General features: G+C 51.1%; 1 protein-coding gene across 3 annotated transcripts in view; it reads right to left on the bottom strand.

The window, feature by feature from the left end:
- The window catches only part of LOC102449237 (protein HIRA-like), a 185,581-nt gene that overhangs the window by 81,384 nt on the left and 86,701 nt on the right, over nt 1-17,496 (bottom strand). For 2 of the 3 annotated variants that reach the window (XM_089775121.1, XM_075918057.2), the window contains exons 14-17: nt 16,159-16,353; nt 11,331-11,501; nt 6,926-7,130; nt 1,137-1,241 (exon numbers count right to left, since the gene is read on the bottom strand). In XM_089775121.1, the coding sequence (XP_089631247.1) occupies nt 1,137-1,241; nt 6,926-7,130; nt 11,331-11,501; nt 16,159-16,353 (676 nt within the window). The remainder of the gene's footprint in view (nt 1-1,136; nt 1,242-6,925; nt 7,131-11,330; nt 11,502-16,158; nt 16,354-17,496) is intronic. The other variant, XM_075918058.2, reaches the window with a different exon arrangement.

Genomic DNA, 17,496 nt, shown 5'->3' with positions numbered 1-17,496 from the left:
ACAGAACTTGGCACAAACAGGGCTGAGAGTGCAAAACATGAATTGGTAATAGGCCCAGGTGTACACCAGTAATTGGTGCTAGGTACCAACTGTAAAACAGTCATTGGTACTGGTCATAAGTGGAAATCACATGGTACCACCAGCTCATTAAAAAAGACCTTGGTACCCACTCCTCACAGATACAGACCCAGGTTCAGGAAAGGGCCTAAAATGACAGCATGATGGCTAGAGGTGATCTAGTCCAGGGCTACTCAACTTTGCAAGGCCCGGGGGCCACAATGATACTCACAGCACATGCCGAGGGCCACAACTTAAGTGTGGTTGCATGTACATGGAAATAGCTTCTCTCACACTGACGGGCATGAATACAAAGGTGAAGGCAAGACTACACAACACACTGGCCCCATTCAAGTCAGTTCTGCTGATATTAATAAAATGCAACATTTACCCGATTTCCACCCATACGACAGCACTTTTAGTGAGCAATGACAGTCGAGGAATCTAACTACTAAAACACATCAACAGAAGACCATTATATTGGCTACTTTTTTGTTTTGGCTCCCACCCACGGGCCACGTGTTGAGCCCCACGTAAATCCAAACTGCACCGCAGGCTGCAAACAAACGGGCTGCCGGCCTCATACCGCATGTTGAGTAGCCCTGATCTAGTCAAACCACAAGGTACAGGGTGATGGGTGGTATTTAAGTAGCATCGGAGGGTGGCAACCTGACATGTCAGGAGTGATGTGTAACTTGTTTGTGCCTGTATATAAAGTGGTGTCTTGGGGGACAGTCTTTGTCCAGGTGGGGGGCAGTGGGAGTTTCCCACTGGTTGAGCTGAGGCCATTGTGTGAGTACATATGTGTGGTGGTTCAGTAGAGTCTACTGATGACTACTACTGTACTTGGCTTTACAATAAACCTGGCCTGGCACCTTCGATCCTTATCTGATTTGTGGTCTTTGGGGGCCCTCTTGGGGTCTGCGGTGGTCATTGGGCCCACATCATCAAGCACACATGCAAGCAGCCTTCTGGTTATCATCCCTGACAGAGCTAGAGACCTGTTTGGATGCCATGGCAGTAAATCCTGACTGACTACAATGCCTTTTAAGTAAACAATGTTGGTGTCATCCACTTACTTGCAATGTAAACGATTTCTGTGGGATTGGGGTTGGCAGTTTAAGTGCTAATGCTGGTGCAGAGATGCAAGTGGCATCCTTCTCAGAGGCCAGGGCAGCTGGGGACTGGGGGGGCGGGAGAAAAAAAAGAAAAAAGGTCAACATAGCAATTAAAAACAAACAACAAAACCCCTTACGAACACATGCAACAGCATATGATTATCATTCATTCACAACGTGTCTCAGTACAGTTGTATCCCAGTCCAGATTGTGTTGCCAAGAGGGAAATCTCAACAAATGTTCAAACACGTATCAGAAAAACCTCGTGCAAAAGCTCCTTTTTTAAAATACATATTGGCTGCGCAAAAGCAGAAGCCCAGAACCATTTTGAAGAGGGCAAAAGGGAACCAGCCCTTTCCGGGGGCGGGGCTGGAGCCCCGTTCAGACACGTGCTTAAAGGGGTCTCGCCGGACAGCCGTTTGTCTCCTGCTCTGTGTGTTAGGACCTCTTGCAGGGACTGACAGCTCCTAGCAGGTTTGGTGGTTGCCCTCTGCCTTTTGGACACCACCCTTTGGCCCCCAACTGCTTTTTCCTGGTTTTGGTTTCTTGTGCCTTGCTTTGTCTGCCATGGAGCCAGGGGTGGCCATGTGCCTGCTCTGGCCCCTGTCGGCCATTTTGGAGTGCCTGCAGCTGGTGCTCCAGGCTGGTGCCCTCGTGTTCCAGGACCAGGAGGCGCAGATCGCCTTGGACTCCCTCACCAGGGAGGCCATGGCATCCCTGTGGCATCCCCACCCCACCGTGGAGAGGCCACTCCGGAGACTGGACACCAGTACAGACTGGTGGGACCGGCTGGTCCTCGGACAATGGGACGACCAGCAACGGCTCCGGAATTTCCACACGCGAAAGCGGACATTCCTGGAGCTGTGTGCATGGCTCCAGAGAGCCACCACCCGGCTGCGGGCACCCATCACCGTGAACAAGAGGGTCGCCATCGCGCTATGGAAGCTAGCCACCCCGGACAGCTACCGATTGGTGGCACAGCAATTCGGGGTGGGAAGATCCACCATCGGTGTGATCGTCATGGAGGTAAGTCCCAGGGGGAGTGGGGTGGGGGGAGGGTGCTGCACTCCATGCCCAGGAGCAGCCAGGCTGAGTCACCCAGGGGTTTGGTCCGTCCTTCCCTTGCACAGGCCTGCTGGGGGGGGAGGCGTGGGGGCCCTGGTGTGTGTGTGTGTGTGCGTGCGCGAGGACAGAGGGAATCACGTCGGGGGGGGCGCAATAGAGCGCACACTCACTCTTGCCTTATGTGATGTGTTCCCTTGTGTTTCTCTGTACCCTTCTGCAGGTCATCCACGCCATCAATGACTTCCTGCTCCAGAGAGTGATTCGCCTGCGCGATGTGGATGCTACGCTGGCCGGCTTCGCAGCCCTTGGGTTCCCCAACTGCGGGGGAGCCCTGGATGCCACCCACATCCCCGTCCGGGCCCCGGAGCATCGAGCAGCCCATTTCACGAACAGGAAGGGGTACTGCTCTATTGTTCTCCAGGCCCTTGTGGACCACCAGGGCCGCTTCCTGGACGTCTACGTGGGCTGGTCCGGCAGGGCACACGACGCCCGTATCCTCTGCAACTCCAGACTGTTTCGCAGGCTGGAGGCGGGCACTTACTTCCCCCGGCGGGAGTTGACTGTCGGGGATATGCTTGTGCCCATCTGCGTCATCGGGGACGCGGCCTACCCCCTGATGCCCTGGCTAATGCGGCCCTACACAGGGTGGCCGAACCAGAACCGGACCTGATTCAACGACCGCCTCAACCAAGCCCGAAATCAGGTGGAGCTCGCCTTTGGCCGCTTAAAAGCCTGCTTCTGTTTGCTCACCCGTCTCGAGATGGGTGAGCGGAATGCAACAGAGGTACTGGCCGCGTGCTGCGTGCTCCACAACATTGTGGAGCAGAGTGGGGAGGCCTTCCTTGCCGCATGGATGGCAGCCGAGGCACAGACGTTTGAACAGCCCCACACAGCTGCCATCCGCCAGGCACACCAGGATGCCGTACACATCCAAGAGGCCCTGATGGGCATGTTCGCACAAGCCCCATAGTAGGGTCGCCTCGGTTTCCCCATACAACTCCCTCCCATCCGCTACCCTTCCCCCTCCCCTCACCTCCCCCCAATTGTAAAGCGTCAGTTCCAAGCACAACGGCCGTCATCGTGCATGTTCGGCAGGTGTGTCTGAAGTAGCTAGGGTTTTTCTTTTAGTTTAGGCTAGGGTTTAGCCACCATCGCCTGTCCGAGCTGTCCCGAAGAACAGGAAGAGGATTCGTGGTTCGTGCGGAAGGCTCGAGTCAGTGTTCCCGATTCCAGTCGTCTTCGAGGGATCTCCTGGCTGTTCCTCTCCTGAGGCCCGGAAGGACCAAAGGATTGAGGTTGCCAGCAACACTACAATCGTCCCTGTGTCTATACTATGTACGTGTTCTTTTGTGTGCGTCTTTTAACCTTTCTTACTTGTTTGTTATCTATGTTAATATAGTTGTGGTTTAAATTTTACTTAAAAGTGTCAGTATTTATTTATGCGCCACAAACCAATGACCAATTAAAGGAACAACCGGTGATAGATATGGTATTTGGTGTCCGCATTCTGCAATCCTCTTAAATTTAGTTGGCTAATTGGCATCTCAAATCATTTATTAAAGTTACCTCGAGTAACACAATAACCAACAGTTTTGTTTTCAACTGAAAAACTTGTATGTTTTTATTTACAAGGGGGAGAGGGGGAGGAGACCTTCAACTGGGAGAGGGAGGGGGAGGGGGAGGAGACCTTTAACCGGGAGGGGGAGGAGCTACTCCTGGGAGGGGTGGCCCCTGCGACCGCTCCTGCGGGGGCGGACCTGCACATGGGGGGCAGGCCGCATTGGGGCAGGCTGCACAGGGAGGTGGGCAGAAGGAGCTATTGCAGGAGCAGCAGGAGGGGCTATTGCAGGAGGGGGCATTGCGGGGGCATGGGCAGTGCTACAGGAGGGATGGCGGGGGCATGGGGCAAGGACATGCCATAATGAATGGCATGGGCTATGTGGGCGGTGAGGGTGGCGATGGAGTCGGCCATCCTCGTGCACTGGGCCTGGAAGGCGGCCCAGGCCTCCTGGTGCCACTGCAGGTCCCCCTCGATGCGTTGCCTAATCACAGCCTCGATGGCCTGCACGTGGCGCTGAAGGAGCTGGTCCCGGTGGCGGAGCCGCCACCTCGGTGGTTGGGCAGCTGGGGGTGCCGCCGCTGCCGGACTGGAGGGTCCCCGGCTTGTGCTTGGTCCTGCTGCAGGGAACAGAAGAAAGGATGGGTCAGTCAGGCAGGCCGGCCACTGTCCCCACACCCCATACCCTCCACCCCTGAGCCCAGGTGACCCCACAGTAGTGTGGCTTGGGCCCACTTGGTTCCCCCCCGCCCCCCGTGTTGTATGTTTGCAAGGAGGACCACCCCTGGAGTAGGGTCCTCCCTCCAGTATTGTAACCACCGGTCTGTGTCCTGGCCCATGGAGGGCGGGATGGCGCATGTGTTGCGTTCACCTGTGGAACCCCCTGCTGGTGGAGGCTGTGAGGCTTTGGGCTAATCACTGGTGTTTGACAGGGAGCGAGATGCATCCCCACACAGTGCCTGGGAGCACGTCTGGCAGAGGTGGTCTGGGCTCTCAGATCCCCATCGCGTGGGATATCTCCTGGACGGAACCAGGGGTGACTGGGGAGTGTCCCATCCTTGCAGCAAAACTCAGGCGGCCCTAGGGGCGGCCCAAGCGCTTCCCCCCTTCTCCCTCCCGCTAGCCCTCACCCACGTAGCCCAGGGACATGTGTGGCCGCAGTGGGGACTTCCCTCAGGGAGCCAGCCAAGGCACCGGGAGCAGGCGAGGGGCTCAGTGGGGCCCACGCTCACAGGGCTGTGATGCTGCGGTTTTCCCAGGAGCAGCTGGCTGTGCCTCACAGCCAGGCATGGGGCAGTGTGCCGTTCTGCGTGCTGCACCCTTGCGGAGGTGCGGGCTCTGGGCTGAGTCCCTGGGGCCCTGGCTGGTTCCAGCCGGCATCCACCCTTCCCCCTGGTCCCGCCGCATGTGTGTGAGCAGCACGGTCCCAGGCGTGCCCTGGAGCTGCCTGCCGCGGCCACATCCCGCTCGGTCACCAGGCTGCACGTGGTTGCACGTGCTGCTTCCTGCCTAATGCTACACAGCGTGCAGCTCACATGGCCTGAGTGACATGCTCGACCCTCCCCCCTCTGGGCGCCTGGCTCTCCCCCCACCCCCCGCCCTTGTGAGTGCAAAAGGCAAGACTCACCAGTGGATCCTTCCCCGGCCTCGGAGGATGCGCGGGAGACGTCAGGGCTGCTGGAGGGGGCCTGCTGGGTGGCAGTGCTGGCCTCATCCTCCGACGCACTGCTGTCGTCTCCTTCCCCCGCCTTGGTGGTCCTGGTGACGGGGGGGCGCACGCTGCTGTCAACGGGCACGTCCGGGGCTTGTGAGGCTGGCTGGCCCAGGATGGCGTGGAGCCGGTCGTAGTGGGGGCAGGTGTCTGCTCCTGCCCCCTGGCCCTCGCTGGCTCGCTGGGCCATGCGGGTGAAGATGTCGGCGTTCCGGTGCCGGGAGCGGGTCTCATGGAGGGCCTCCTCCTCCTGCCAGAGGTCGAGCAGGCTGTCCAGCTCCCCCGAGGACCAGGATGGGGCCCGTCGTTTGTGGCCCCTGGGGGCCTCCTGCGCTGGGGGTGCGGGTGGCTGAGCGCCTGGAGCTGCCATGCTGGACAGGGGCGCTGTGGCAGACCTCAGGCCAGAGGTCTGAGGCACGCTCCTGCCACGTGCGCTCAGCAGCCTGTGTCTGCTTTAAGAGCTTGGGTTACCAGGAAGTCCGGGGCAGCTACAGGGTCCCCCAGCATCCAAACCGCTTTTTTCCATTTACCCTGCTTTTGCACAAAAGTCTTAGCTACCTGTCTACACTGGCCCTTTTGCGCAACAGTTTTTCGCAAAAAGGACTTTTTCCCCCGAACGGGAACGTCAAAGCATTTCCACAAGAAGCACTGATTTCTTACAGTAGGAAGTCAGTGCTTTTGCGCAAAATCAAGCGGCCAGTGTAGACAGCTGGCAAGTTTTTCCGCAAAAGCAATTGCTTTTGCGGAAAAACTGGCCAGTCTAGACGCAGCCATTGAGTAAATATCCTCTTTATCCTAGCTGCTCAGAATTGTGAGGAACAATATGTGGTCATTACACTCGGCATTATATCATCTTTACCACTTTCCATATACACTTAATGGAAGCGCCAGCATATTTCAGGCCAAGACCAGCCTTTGAATGTTGGTAATGAAAAAGGATGGGAAGTATTCCCATAATGTACTAGCTAGGTATGTAGCTCTACTGAATGGAAGGTCATACCTGCTGAAGTGCTTATAATTATGTTACCTTCTTGAATCTCACTGCTGAGAGCTGAAGGAGTTTCTCATTTAGTTCAAGCAGCAGACATCTGTGGTGTTTGAAACCAAGGTCCCGCATTTAACTCCAATACTACATACATACTGTTTAGTTAGTGACTGTGATATTTGTATGTGCACAGCACACAGATGTGTTACATTATGGGCACCTTTATTTTAAAAATCTTAAGAACAGGTAAAAAGGTAAAAATCAAGCAAGAGGACTAACTTCAAAATTTTGAGGAACCTTAGCACTCCTGGTTTCACTTGACCACCTTCTGTCTAATCTAATGCAAGGAGAACATTTTGCTTTAAGTAAATGAATAGTAGAAATAAAAAATGTTAATATTATACACATTAAATTACTGACATACTGGTTACCTGAACAGTTAAAGTCACAGGGACTAGCCTGGAGTCCTTTCGAGGTCTGCCTTTCTTCTTCTTTTCTACTGTTTCTCCCTCGAGTTCTAATTTACGCTTAGGCAGTGCCAGTGGTTTAGTAGCTGGAATCTTCTCCTCACTGTCACTGCTGCTCTCCAGAATATCCTTGGGCTCATTCTCTTTAATTAAATTCTGATCCTTCAATCTGCATAAAAAATAAAAGGCTAGTTTCATAATTTACATAAGATGTATTCAAAGTTGCCACGCATGTCCCTTCTGACTTTGGGAAGTGGACAGAAAAGACAATGTACCTCACAGAGGGTATGTCTAGACTACAGGCTTTTGTTGACACAAGTTTTGTCAACAGATACTGTCGACAAAGCGTCTGTCAACAAAGAGCCTCTAGACTACAGCCAGCTCTGTCGACAAAGCAAGCCGCTTTGTTGACATGAGAGTGTAGACACAAAGGACAGTGTAGATGCAATAACGCCTTCTGTCAACAGAACTCTGTCGACAAAAGGCGTTATTCCTCGTAGAATGAGGTTTACCGCCATCAACAAAACTGCTGAGTTCTGCCGACGTTATGTCGACAGAATTCAGCGGCAGTGTAGACGCAGGTATAGTTTTGTCAACAAAAGTCCACTTTTGTCGACAAAACCCTGTAGTCTAGACACACCCAAGGATACATGTACCCTTGAGAGTCCACAGAGGTCTTCCAGGGAATATCTCAACTCATACAGATATTTGCTTAGTTTGAAGCTGACTACATAAAAAGCACTAAAAGTCAGGACAAATGAAAATTTTATACAATGACTTCTTTAACCTGCTCTGTATACTATACACAGAAATGTAAGTGCAGTATTTAAATTCCAATTGATTTATTTCATAATTACATGGCCAAAATGAGAAAGTGAACAATTGTTAAGTACCACTATGCAATAGCTCTTTTGCATTTTTATGTCTGAATTTGTAAGCAAGTAGTTTAAATGAATTGAAACTTGGGGCAACAAGACAAATCAGACTCCTGAAAGGGGGTACATTAGCCTGGAAAGGTTGATAGCCTCTATGTCGGGCCTGGGCAAAATATGGCCTGTGGGCCGAATCCAGCCTGCCAAGCCACCGGATCAGGCTCGTGGATGCATTGGGGATCCTCAGGAAGGCTCCCTGCCTGCCCCCATAAGCTGCTGAGAAAAGTCACTGCTGCAGGTCTCTGTCTGAACAGCTGAGAGCTGGAGGAAGGGAGAGAGGCTTCACACACAGCCCCTACCTCCAGCACAATCCCATTAGCTGGAAACCGGCCAATGGGAGCTGCCTATTGTCAACAGGCAGCTTGCAAAGCACCCTGCCCTCAGCCTCGTAGCTGTTCAAAGACCACATGGCACCTGCAGCCAGTGCAGGGGTGGGGCAGGCAGGGAGTCTGCCTGAGAAGGCTGCTGACCAAAGTCAACAGGTAAGTCACAGAATCATAGAACTGGAAGAGACCTCAGAAGGTCATCAAGTCCAGCCCCCTGCTCTAGGCAGGACCAATCCCAACTAAATCAACCCAGCCAGGGCTTTGTCAAGCCGAGACTTAAACACCTCTAGGGATGGAGACTCCACTACTTCCCTAGGTAACCCATCCCAGTGCTTCACCACCCTCCTAGTAAAATAGTTTTTCCTAATATCCAACCTGGACCTCTCCCACCACAACTTGAGCCCATTGCTCCTTGTTCTGCCATCTGTCACCACTGAGAACAGCCTCTCTCCATCCTCTTTGGAACCTCCCTTCAGGAAGTTGAAGGCTGCTCTCAAATCCCCCCCTCACTCTTCGCTTCTGCAGACTAAACAGACCCAACTCCCTCAGCCTCTCCTCACAAGTCATATGCTCCAGCCCCCTAATCATTTTGGTTGCCCTCCGCTGGATCCTCTCCAATGCATCCACATCCTTTTTGTAGTGGGGGGCCCAGAACTGGACACAATAATCCAGATGTGGCCTCACCAGAGCCGAATAAAGGGGAATAATGACATCTCTGGATCTGCTGGCAATGCTCCTCTTAATGCACCCTAATATGCCATTAGCCTTCTTGGCTACAAGGGCACAATGTTGACTCATATCCAGCTTCTCATCCACTGTAACCCCCGGGTCCTTTTCTGCAGAACTACTACTTAGCTGGTCGGTCCCCAGCCTGTACCAATGCTTGGGATTCTTCCGTCCCAAGTGCAGGACTCTGCACTTGTCCTTGTTGAACCTCATCAGATTTCTTGTGGCCCAGTCCTCCAATTTGTCTAAGTCACTCTGGACCCTATCTCTGCCCTCCAGCGTATCTACCTCTCCCCCCAGCTTAGTGTCATCCGCAAACTTGCTGAGGGTGCAATCCATCCCCTCAGCCAGGTCATTAATAAAGATATTGAACAAAACCGGTCCTAGAACCGCACCTTGGGGCACTCCACTAGAAACCGACCACCATCCTGACATCGAGCCGTTGATCACTACCCGCTGGGCCCGGCCTTCTAGCCAGGTTTCTATCCATCTTACCGTTCATTTATCCAATCCACATTCCCTTAACTTGCTGGCAAGAATATTGTGGGAGACCGTATCAAAAGCTTTGCTAAAGTCAAGGTATATCACATCCACTGACTTCCCCATGTCCACAGAGCCAGTTACCTCATCATAGAAGCTAATCAAATTGGTCAGGCACGACTCTTATCCACAGCCTGCCTTTGGCACCCCAACCCCACATAACCCAAACCCTCTGTCCCCCCTCCTGCACCCATATCCCCACCCACATCCTATAACCCAGGCCCCTGCCCCAAGTCACAACCCCCCCCCCTCTTGTCCAAGGTCACAACCTGAACCCCTGCACCCTAGTCCCTTGCCCCAGGTCACAACTTCACCCTAACTCCCTCCCAGATCCCACACCTCTTCTGCAGGATCCCTTCTGCATGCAACCTCCATCCCAGACCCTGCACTTCCTCCATTAATATCATGGAAGAGTACAGCCCTTGACCACTTTCCAAATTCTTGGAGTGGCCCCCTCAAAAAATTATTGCTCACCCTTGCCCTATGTTAAACACAGGACCTAGTATGGAATTTTGAGGCACCCACTTCAAACCTTTATGAATTACAACTGACCATTTAATCCTAATCTTTGTTTTCTGTCTCAATCAGTTTTTGATCCCTGACAATCTCACCCCATGACTAGTTAGCTTCTTGCATCAAGGACCTTATCAAAGGCCTATCAGCACTCTAAATAAAATTATATCCACTGATTTTCCTTTAACCACTACTTTGACACATACAAATAATGTTAAGATTAGTGAGATATGATACTCCTTGGAAAAAAAATGTTCTGGTTAGGCCCTATTATATAATGATCTTCCAGGTGTTCTAGTATTTTTGCAACCAATTTGCCAGATACAAATGTAAGTATCAGGTCTGTAATAACTCAGATCACATCGTGAATCTTTAAAATAAAAGGTACAGAATTTGCTACCTTCCAGTCCTCTAGAATACTGCCCCTCCAAGCAAAAGGACAGTTTTAGAGGAGGAAATATGGGATAGGGGGAAAAAAATATTTATTGTAAATGGGTTGACTACATAAGCTCACTGGCAAGATACTAACCTTCTACGTGATTTGCTAAGGGGTCTGTACGTGCATGTGTTATAACATGCACAGACTCACGTCACTAAATGATTAGAATCTAAAAAGGAACCATGTGGCTCCACAGACAAATACCCGAAAACAAAATCTGTTGCCTATACAGGGTTCTCAGCACAAAACTGAAATATATCTGAAGCTATTGGGATCTACTTTTCAGGTCATGTAATTTATGCTGAGGTGAAACTCCCTGACCAGGTCTACACTAGACCTGGAAGGTCGGGTTAAGATATACAACTCCAGCTATGTTAAATACGTAGCTGGAGCTGGCTCACCTTAAGCCAAGCTTGGCACCATCTTCACAGAAGGAGGCCGACCAGAGCAAACGCTCCCATCTGCTTCCCTTACACCTCGCGACCGCCAGGAGTATCGGCACCAACCGGGGCCACCCTCAGCATTTGATTTAGCAGGTCTTAACTAGACCCACCAATATCCAACACCGTAAGATCGATCTCTGATGATCTCTGGCATGGCAAGTGAGGACGTGGGCACTGTTACATAAACAGCAAGTTAGATTTTATTACCTTCCATGAACAGCACACATGCAATTGATTTTATCTTCAAACAAAAGTTTAAACTAAGAAAGATCTGAAAAGTTTTCTTGGACCTATATGTTTGAGGCCTCTCTTATTAGTAGCTCTTTTTCATTGCCGCCTTCTATAGGGATCTGAGTTCCTCTCCAGAATGCCAGCACTAATAAATCCTTAGTTCACAGAATTGTGTTGTTTTAACACTGCTTGTGTGCCCTGCCCTGCACCATCACTCACCTGTCCATGGCAATCTGATTTGTATTTATTACAGCAGAAGTCGCTGAGGTGGCTTTGGATCGTTCTGTGAATCTGGAATCAAATGCTTTCATTGGTTCAATCTTAGATGGGGTTGTTAGCACAGAGAAAGATGATACAGTAGGAGCAGCTGAAGCAGAGGTAGCATTTACACTATTGAAGGAGGAAAGAAAAAAATAAAGGTTGAAAATTATTTGGAATAAATCAGCATTTATCAAAACCTTCTACATAGACTAGAAGTTTCTTTAAATTGGCCACTCTTGGACATGTGACAATACACCATATCCTTTCATGTGTCAATATCCTCTAGGCCTTGGCTACTCTCAATAATTATTTATAATAGAACTGAGTTGAAATCTTAATGCTTTATAAAAAGTCTTTTAATCTACCTATATGCAACTAACTCATTCTTTGTAATTCTTACCCCTTCATTAAAAATACATATTATCTGTGGGCATTTAGTGTCCAAGTAAAATAAATTGGTGATTATGTATCTGCAAAAATGAGCCACAGATATCCACATCCACAGATGAGGGTACCCACAAATTCCCATCAAGTCCACAAATGTGTAGGGTTCGAGATAAAAAAAATTGTATCTGCACCCGTGTCCATATCTGAGCCTTAAATGAATGCCAGATGCAGATACCCGTGAATATAAAGCAGATATTATGTACAGGCAGTCCCTGGGTTACGTACAAGATAGGGACTGTAGGTTTGTTCTTAAGTTGAATCTGTATGTAAGTCGGAACTGGCATCCAGATTCAGCCGCTGCTGAAACTGACCGCCAGTTCTGACTTACATACAGAATCAACTTAAGAACCCCAAGCGTCCCCAAGTCAGCTGCTGCTGAAACTGATCAGTGGCTGATTCCAGGAAGCCCGGGGCAGAGCAACTCTGCCTGGGGCTTCCTGTAGTCAGCGCTGGTCAGTTTCAGCAGAAGCTGACTTGGGACGCCTGGGGCAGAGCAGCTGGGGTGCTGCTGGGTTGCTCCAGTAGCGCCGCTCCTCGGTGCTACTGGACCAACCCAGCAGCACCCCATCTGCTCTGCCCCAGGCGTCCTGATTCAGCGGCTGCTGAAACTGACCAGCAGCGGCTGAATCAGGACCTGGGGCAGAGCAGCTGGGGTGCTGCCGGGCTGGTCCAGTAGTGCCCAGAGCGGCGCTGCAGGACCAATCGGCAGCGCCCCACCTGCTCTGCCCCAGAGTCCAAAACAAAAGCCTGGTCTGCTGGGGGGGGGGGGGAGCACACTAGCTGCGCCCCCCCCCCCCCCCAGCAGACCAGGGACACGGGGAGCAGAGCCGCAGCGGCAGCGGGGTGCCGCGCCTCTGAGGCTTTGCTCTGGCAAAGTCTCAGAGGCGCGGGACCCCGCCGCGGCTGCAGCTTCAGTCCCGGTGCCTGTGGTCTGCTGGGGACGGTCCCCAGAGCAAAGCCTCAGAGGCGCGGGGAACCGCCGCTGCTGCCGCTTCAGTCTGGGTCCCTGTGGTCTGCTGGGGACGGTCCCTAGCAGACCACAGGCACCCAGACTGAAGCGGCAGCAGCGGCGGTTCCCCGCGCTTCTGAGGCTTTGCTCTGGCAAAGCCTCAGAAGCGCGGGAACCCGCCCGGTGCCCCTGGTCTGCTGGAGACGGTCTCCAGCAGACCAGGGGCACCGGAGCAGCTTACGAACGGGGCTTTCTCGCCCGGAGAAAGCCCCGTTCGTAAGTGCGGATCCGACATAAGTCGGATCCGCGTAAGTCGGGGACTGCCTGTATATGCAGTAGAGCAGCATGAAATCATCCGTAGGTCTCCATAGCAAAAAATGTCTTTTGCTGTAGCATGCTGAACATTTCACACACAAGCCTACGTATGGCCTATGCTACTGTTCAAACCACATAATCTGGTTCTTGAAAACACTCTGGGTATGTCTACACTACAAAGTTAGTTCGAACTAACTTTCATAGGCGCTACACTAGTGCTCCACTAGTTCGAATTTAATTCAAACTAGCGGAGCGCTTAGTTCGAACTAGGTAAACCTCATTTTACGAGGATTAAGCCTAGTTCGAACTAGCTAGTTCGAATTAAGGGGTGTGTAGACCCTTAATTCAAACTAGTGGGAGGCTAGCCCTTCCCAGGTTTCCCTGGTGGCCACTCTGGCCAACACCAGGGAAACTCTATGCCCCCCTCCCGGCCCCGGACCCCTTAAAGGGGCACGGGCTGGCTACGGCGCCCGTGCCAGGTGCAAGCCTGCCAGCACCCAGCCAGCAGACCCTGCACCTGGCACGGATCGAGCCAGCCACCCGATGCCCCCCAGCCCTCCCCCTCTTCCCGGGACCAGGCTGGCGGCTCCCGGGAGCTTGCCCGGGACCGCAAGAGGCGGGCACCCGCCTGGGCTAGTGCGGACATCGTGGACCTCGTCCACGATCTCCGCACTAGGCACAGGAAGGTGGCCGTCTAGGGCAGGAGAGCTGCCAGCCTGGCCACCCAGGAGCAGGAGTGCATGAAAATCAAGGGGGTCCACTGAGACCCCCCGACCCTGAGCCCTGAGCTTAGAATGGCCGTACTGGGTCAGACCAAAGGTCCATCTAGCCCAGTAGCCTGTCTGCCGACAGCAACCAACCCTAGGGACCCTGGAGGGGATGGACCGAAGACAATGACCAAGCCATTTGTCTCGTGCCATCCCTCTCCAGCCTTCCACAAACTTTGGGCAGGGACACCACTCCTACCCCCTGGCTAATACCACTCCATGGACCCAACCTCCATCACTTTATCTCACTTCTCTTTAAACTCTGTTCTAGTTCTAGCCTTCACAGCCTCCTGCAGCAAGGAGTTCCACAGGTTGACTCTTTGCTTTGTGAAGAACAACTTTCTGTTACTAGTTTGAAGCCTGCTACCCATTCCTTTCCTTTGGTGTCCTCTAGTCCTTCTTTATGGGAACTAATGAAGAACTTTTCTGTATGCACCCTCTCCACCCAACTCCTGCTTTTAGAGCCCTCTATCCTGTCCCCCCTCCGTCTCCTCTTTTCTAAGCTGAACAGTCCCAGTCTCTTTAGCCTCTCTTCATATGGGACCTGTTCCCAACCCCTGATCATTTTAGTTGCCCTCCCCTCTCCCAGCCTCTCTCTTCCCCTCTCCCACCTCCTTTTCCCAGTCTCCCCCAGTTTTGTTCAATAAAGAGAGATTCCATTTTTGAACACAATTGTCCTTTATTTTGTACATCAAGAAAAGGGGCTAGGGAAGGGTAAGTGGAAGGAGGTGAGGGAGGAATGGGGTACGAGCCCCCAATGGGGAGGACTGGGCTGGCTCTGTGGGCTTCTGGGGGTGGAAGCTCTCCTGCAGCCCCCCAATTGCCCCCTCTCCCCAGATGGCAGCCTGCGGCAAGTGCAGCCGGGCTGATGGCCGAGTGCTGTGATGTGCCCAGTCTGGGTACTCCGGGCAATCCAAGCCAGGACTGCTTTGCAAGCGGGGCACCCCTGAGAACTGTCTGTCCGGGGTGGGGGTCGGGACCCTTTAAGCACAGCCCTCGGCTAGCCTGAGGCAGCAGCTCCATGCTCTAAGTCCTCATCTGATGCCCTGCCGGCACTGCTTCCGGCCATCCTTAACCTCGGTTCAGGGTCCACTTAATGTGGACATGCTAGTTCGAATTAGCAAAACGCTAATTCAAACTAGTTTTATAGTCTGGATCCGTTAGTTCGAATTAGCTTAGTTCGAATTAACTAATTCGAACTAAGTTAGTTCAAATTAGCGCTGTAGTGTAGACATACCCTCTGAGCCATACAACAGGATCTTACATCACAAAAGTCATCTAAGATTTGCTCACTTTTAAAATATTCAATTTAGACTGAATACAGAGGTTTTTAAGGAGCTGTAATCTTGTACTAATGGCAGCTCAGTGTTTATAAGGAGGATTTTGTGGTTACTCCAGTGGATAACTGTCACAAAGGAGTGGGGAGTCTCTGGGCCCTGCACCCCCATCCGCAGCCAGATGGGGGACACAGCCAGCAGGTAGAACAGAAGGTTTATTGGTTCACAGGGATACAGCGTAGAACAGACTTGTTAGCACAGGAACCAGGAGCAGTCAGTACAATCCATCTGCATCCTAAGCTAGCTGAGACCCATTCACACACCCAGGAACCAGTCCTTGCCTGCATGCAGCCCCGCCTCTTCCTTTGTCCCCTTCCCAGGCAAAAACGTGTTATCCGGTTGCACACCCCCCCACCTAGGTTCAGGTTACAAGAGAGCCTGAGCTACTGTTTACGTGCTGGGGTGGGGCAGCCTCCCACTCAGTGAGTCACACCCAAAACTGAGGCACACACATTGTTACAACAGAACAGTACAGGACAGTAGAAATCACATACAACATGACAAGTGAACAGAGTGAATACAATCTCCACTTCATCATAACAACAAACCAAAATACATCTTATTTCACTGGGCAAGAGCATTTCCAGTGCATGCCTAGGGATTTGTTCAGCTGCAGTGGTTTAAAGTTATTAGTTGTATCTCAACTCCGAGCTCAGTCCAACAACGGAGGAGTTTCCTCACAGAAAACAGATGCGCCCTTGCGTGTGGACATCTTAGAACATGCCACATAGTGGTGCATATTGGATGTTAACAAGGATAAACTGATTTTTACAAAAAACATGGGTTTGGTACAGTTTAGTTCCCACTACTATTAAAAGAGTAATGAATATTAATACCTTCCTGAAGTATGCAGGACAATACTACATTCTCAATATTTTCTGGCAGAAAACCCACTTTAACTGCTTATTTAGGGAATTATGAAGGACAAGCCCTCGAGATCAAAAGAAATAAAACTTCTTGCAAATACTGACCCATCTTTACTGGTTGTGTTATCTGTAGGTTTTATACTGGCTGCAAGTGGTTCTAGAGAAGGCTTTGAAGTGCTGAGGGAGTTAGTTGCATTGGAATCTAATGACATCAGTTGCTGATTAATCTGAGAAGACATAATTGAGCCAGCCAAAGACCCAGATATTGGAATACTATTGAAGAACACCGTTGAAAAATCCCTACACACACACACACACACACACACACACACACACAAAAAAAAGAATAAAAGTACATATATTAAAAAAAAACGTTAAAAAATATTTTAAATTTAACTTTAATATCACTTGTGTGCATACAAGTACACACTTAAAACCCCCTCAATTTTTTCCACATATTTTTCTCTCATCTCTACTGCAATGCAGGCTAATGTGGTGCTTAGCAGTCTACCTCTTAATGAGGCAGTAGGAAGGCACATAATGTTGGGGTAATATTTGTTTGTGTACAGCTGAAGAACAAAGGGAGCTCTCCCATTTTTGGTGAAAACCTATTTTAAGTTAGAGTTTTTATACCAGGTGTCTCAAACTCCCAGGCCACGGCCATCCCCAGCTGAAGCGGCTGCACAATCTTGCCTGGGAGAGGAGGAGGGCTGTCTGTTCTCATTCCCATCCCTAAGCCCCATCCTTTCCTGCCACTGGCCCACCCATTGCACCCCGTCCCCCAAGGGAGCAGCCTGAGGGATTTCTGAGGGGGCCTAGCACAGCACAGCAGCTGTCCCCCCCACTCACGTCAGGAGTAAACAAGACAAGCTGACCTTTTGATAGGTATAAAAACCCAAAACACAAATCATGAATATTCCCAACTGGTGCTCAGATCTTACTATTAAGGGCACACTGGGATAAATGCAGATTCTCACAACTATGCAGGATATTTCCAGCAAAAGCCAGCTACCCAAGTTCAAATCATGACTAGCATGTTTGCTCAGGATGTAGACACATACTTTAGAAATTGCTTTAGACAACAGAAGTATAACAACAAGCTCCTTGGGAAAAATGTTTCTCTTTTTCACTGATGGCTCTAATCTTGGGATCTTTTTTCCTCATCACCTTCCCTCTTCCAAAAATAATAGCTATAGCTGCTCATTCTGAGAGCATGAATCCAGATAATCTAAAACACACAGTATATTCCTAGAAAAGGGAAAAAAACATAGCAAAAAAACCTTTTTTTGGACAAGACAGGAAATCAAGGATGGAACCACTCAATCATTCAAGATCCCATATAAGAACATAAGAATGGCCGTACTGGGTCAGACCAAAGGTCCATCTAGCCCAGTATCCTGTCTGCCAACAGTGGCCAGCACCAGGTGCCCCAGAGGGGGTGGA

This window comes from Pelodiscus sinensis, chromosome W (assembly GCF_052426305.1).
Source record: "Pelodiscus sinensis isolate ZL-2025 chromosome W, ASM5242630v1, whole genome shotgun sequence".
NCBI classification, from domain to species: domain Eukaryota; kingdom Metazoa; phylum Chordata; order Testudines; family Trionychidae; genus Pelodiscus; species Pelodiscus sinensis.
Note: the sequence above shows the minus strand (reverse complement) of the source record. Positions and strands in the feature narration are given on the sequence as shown.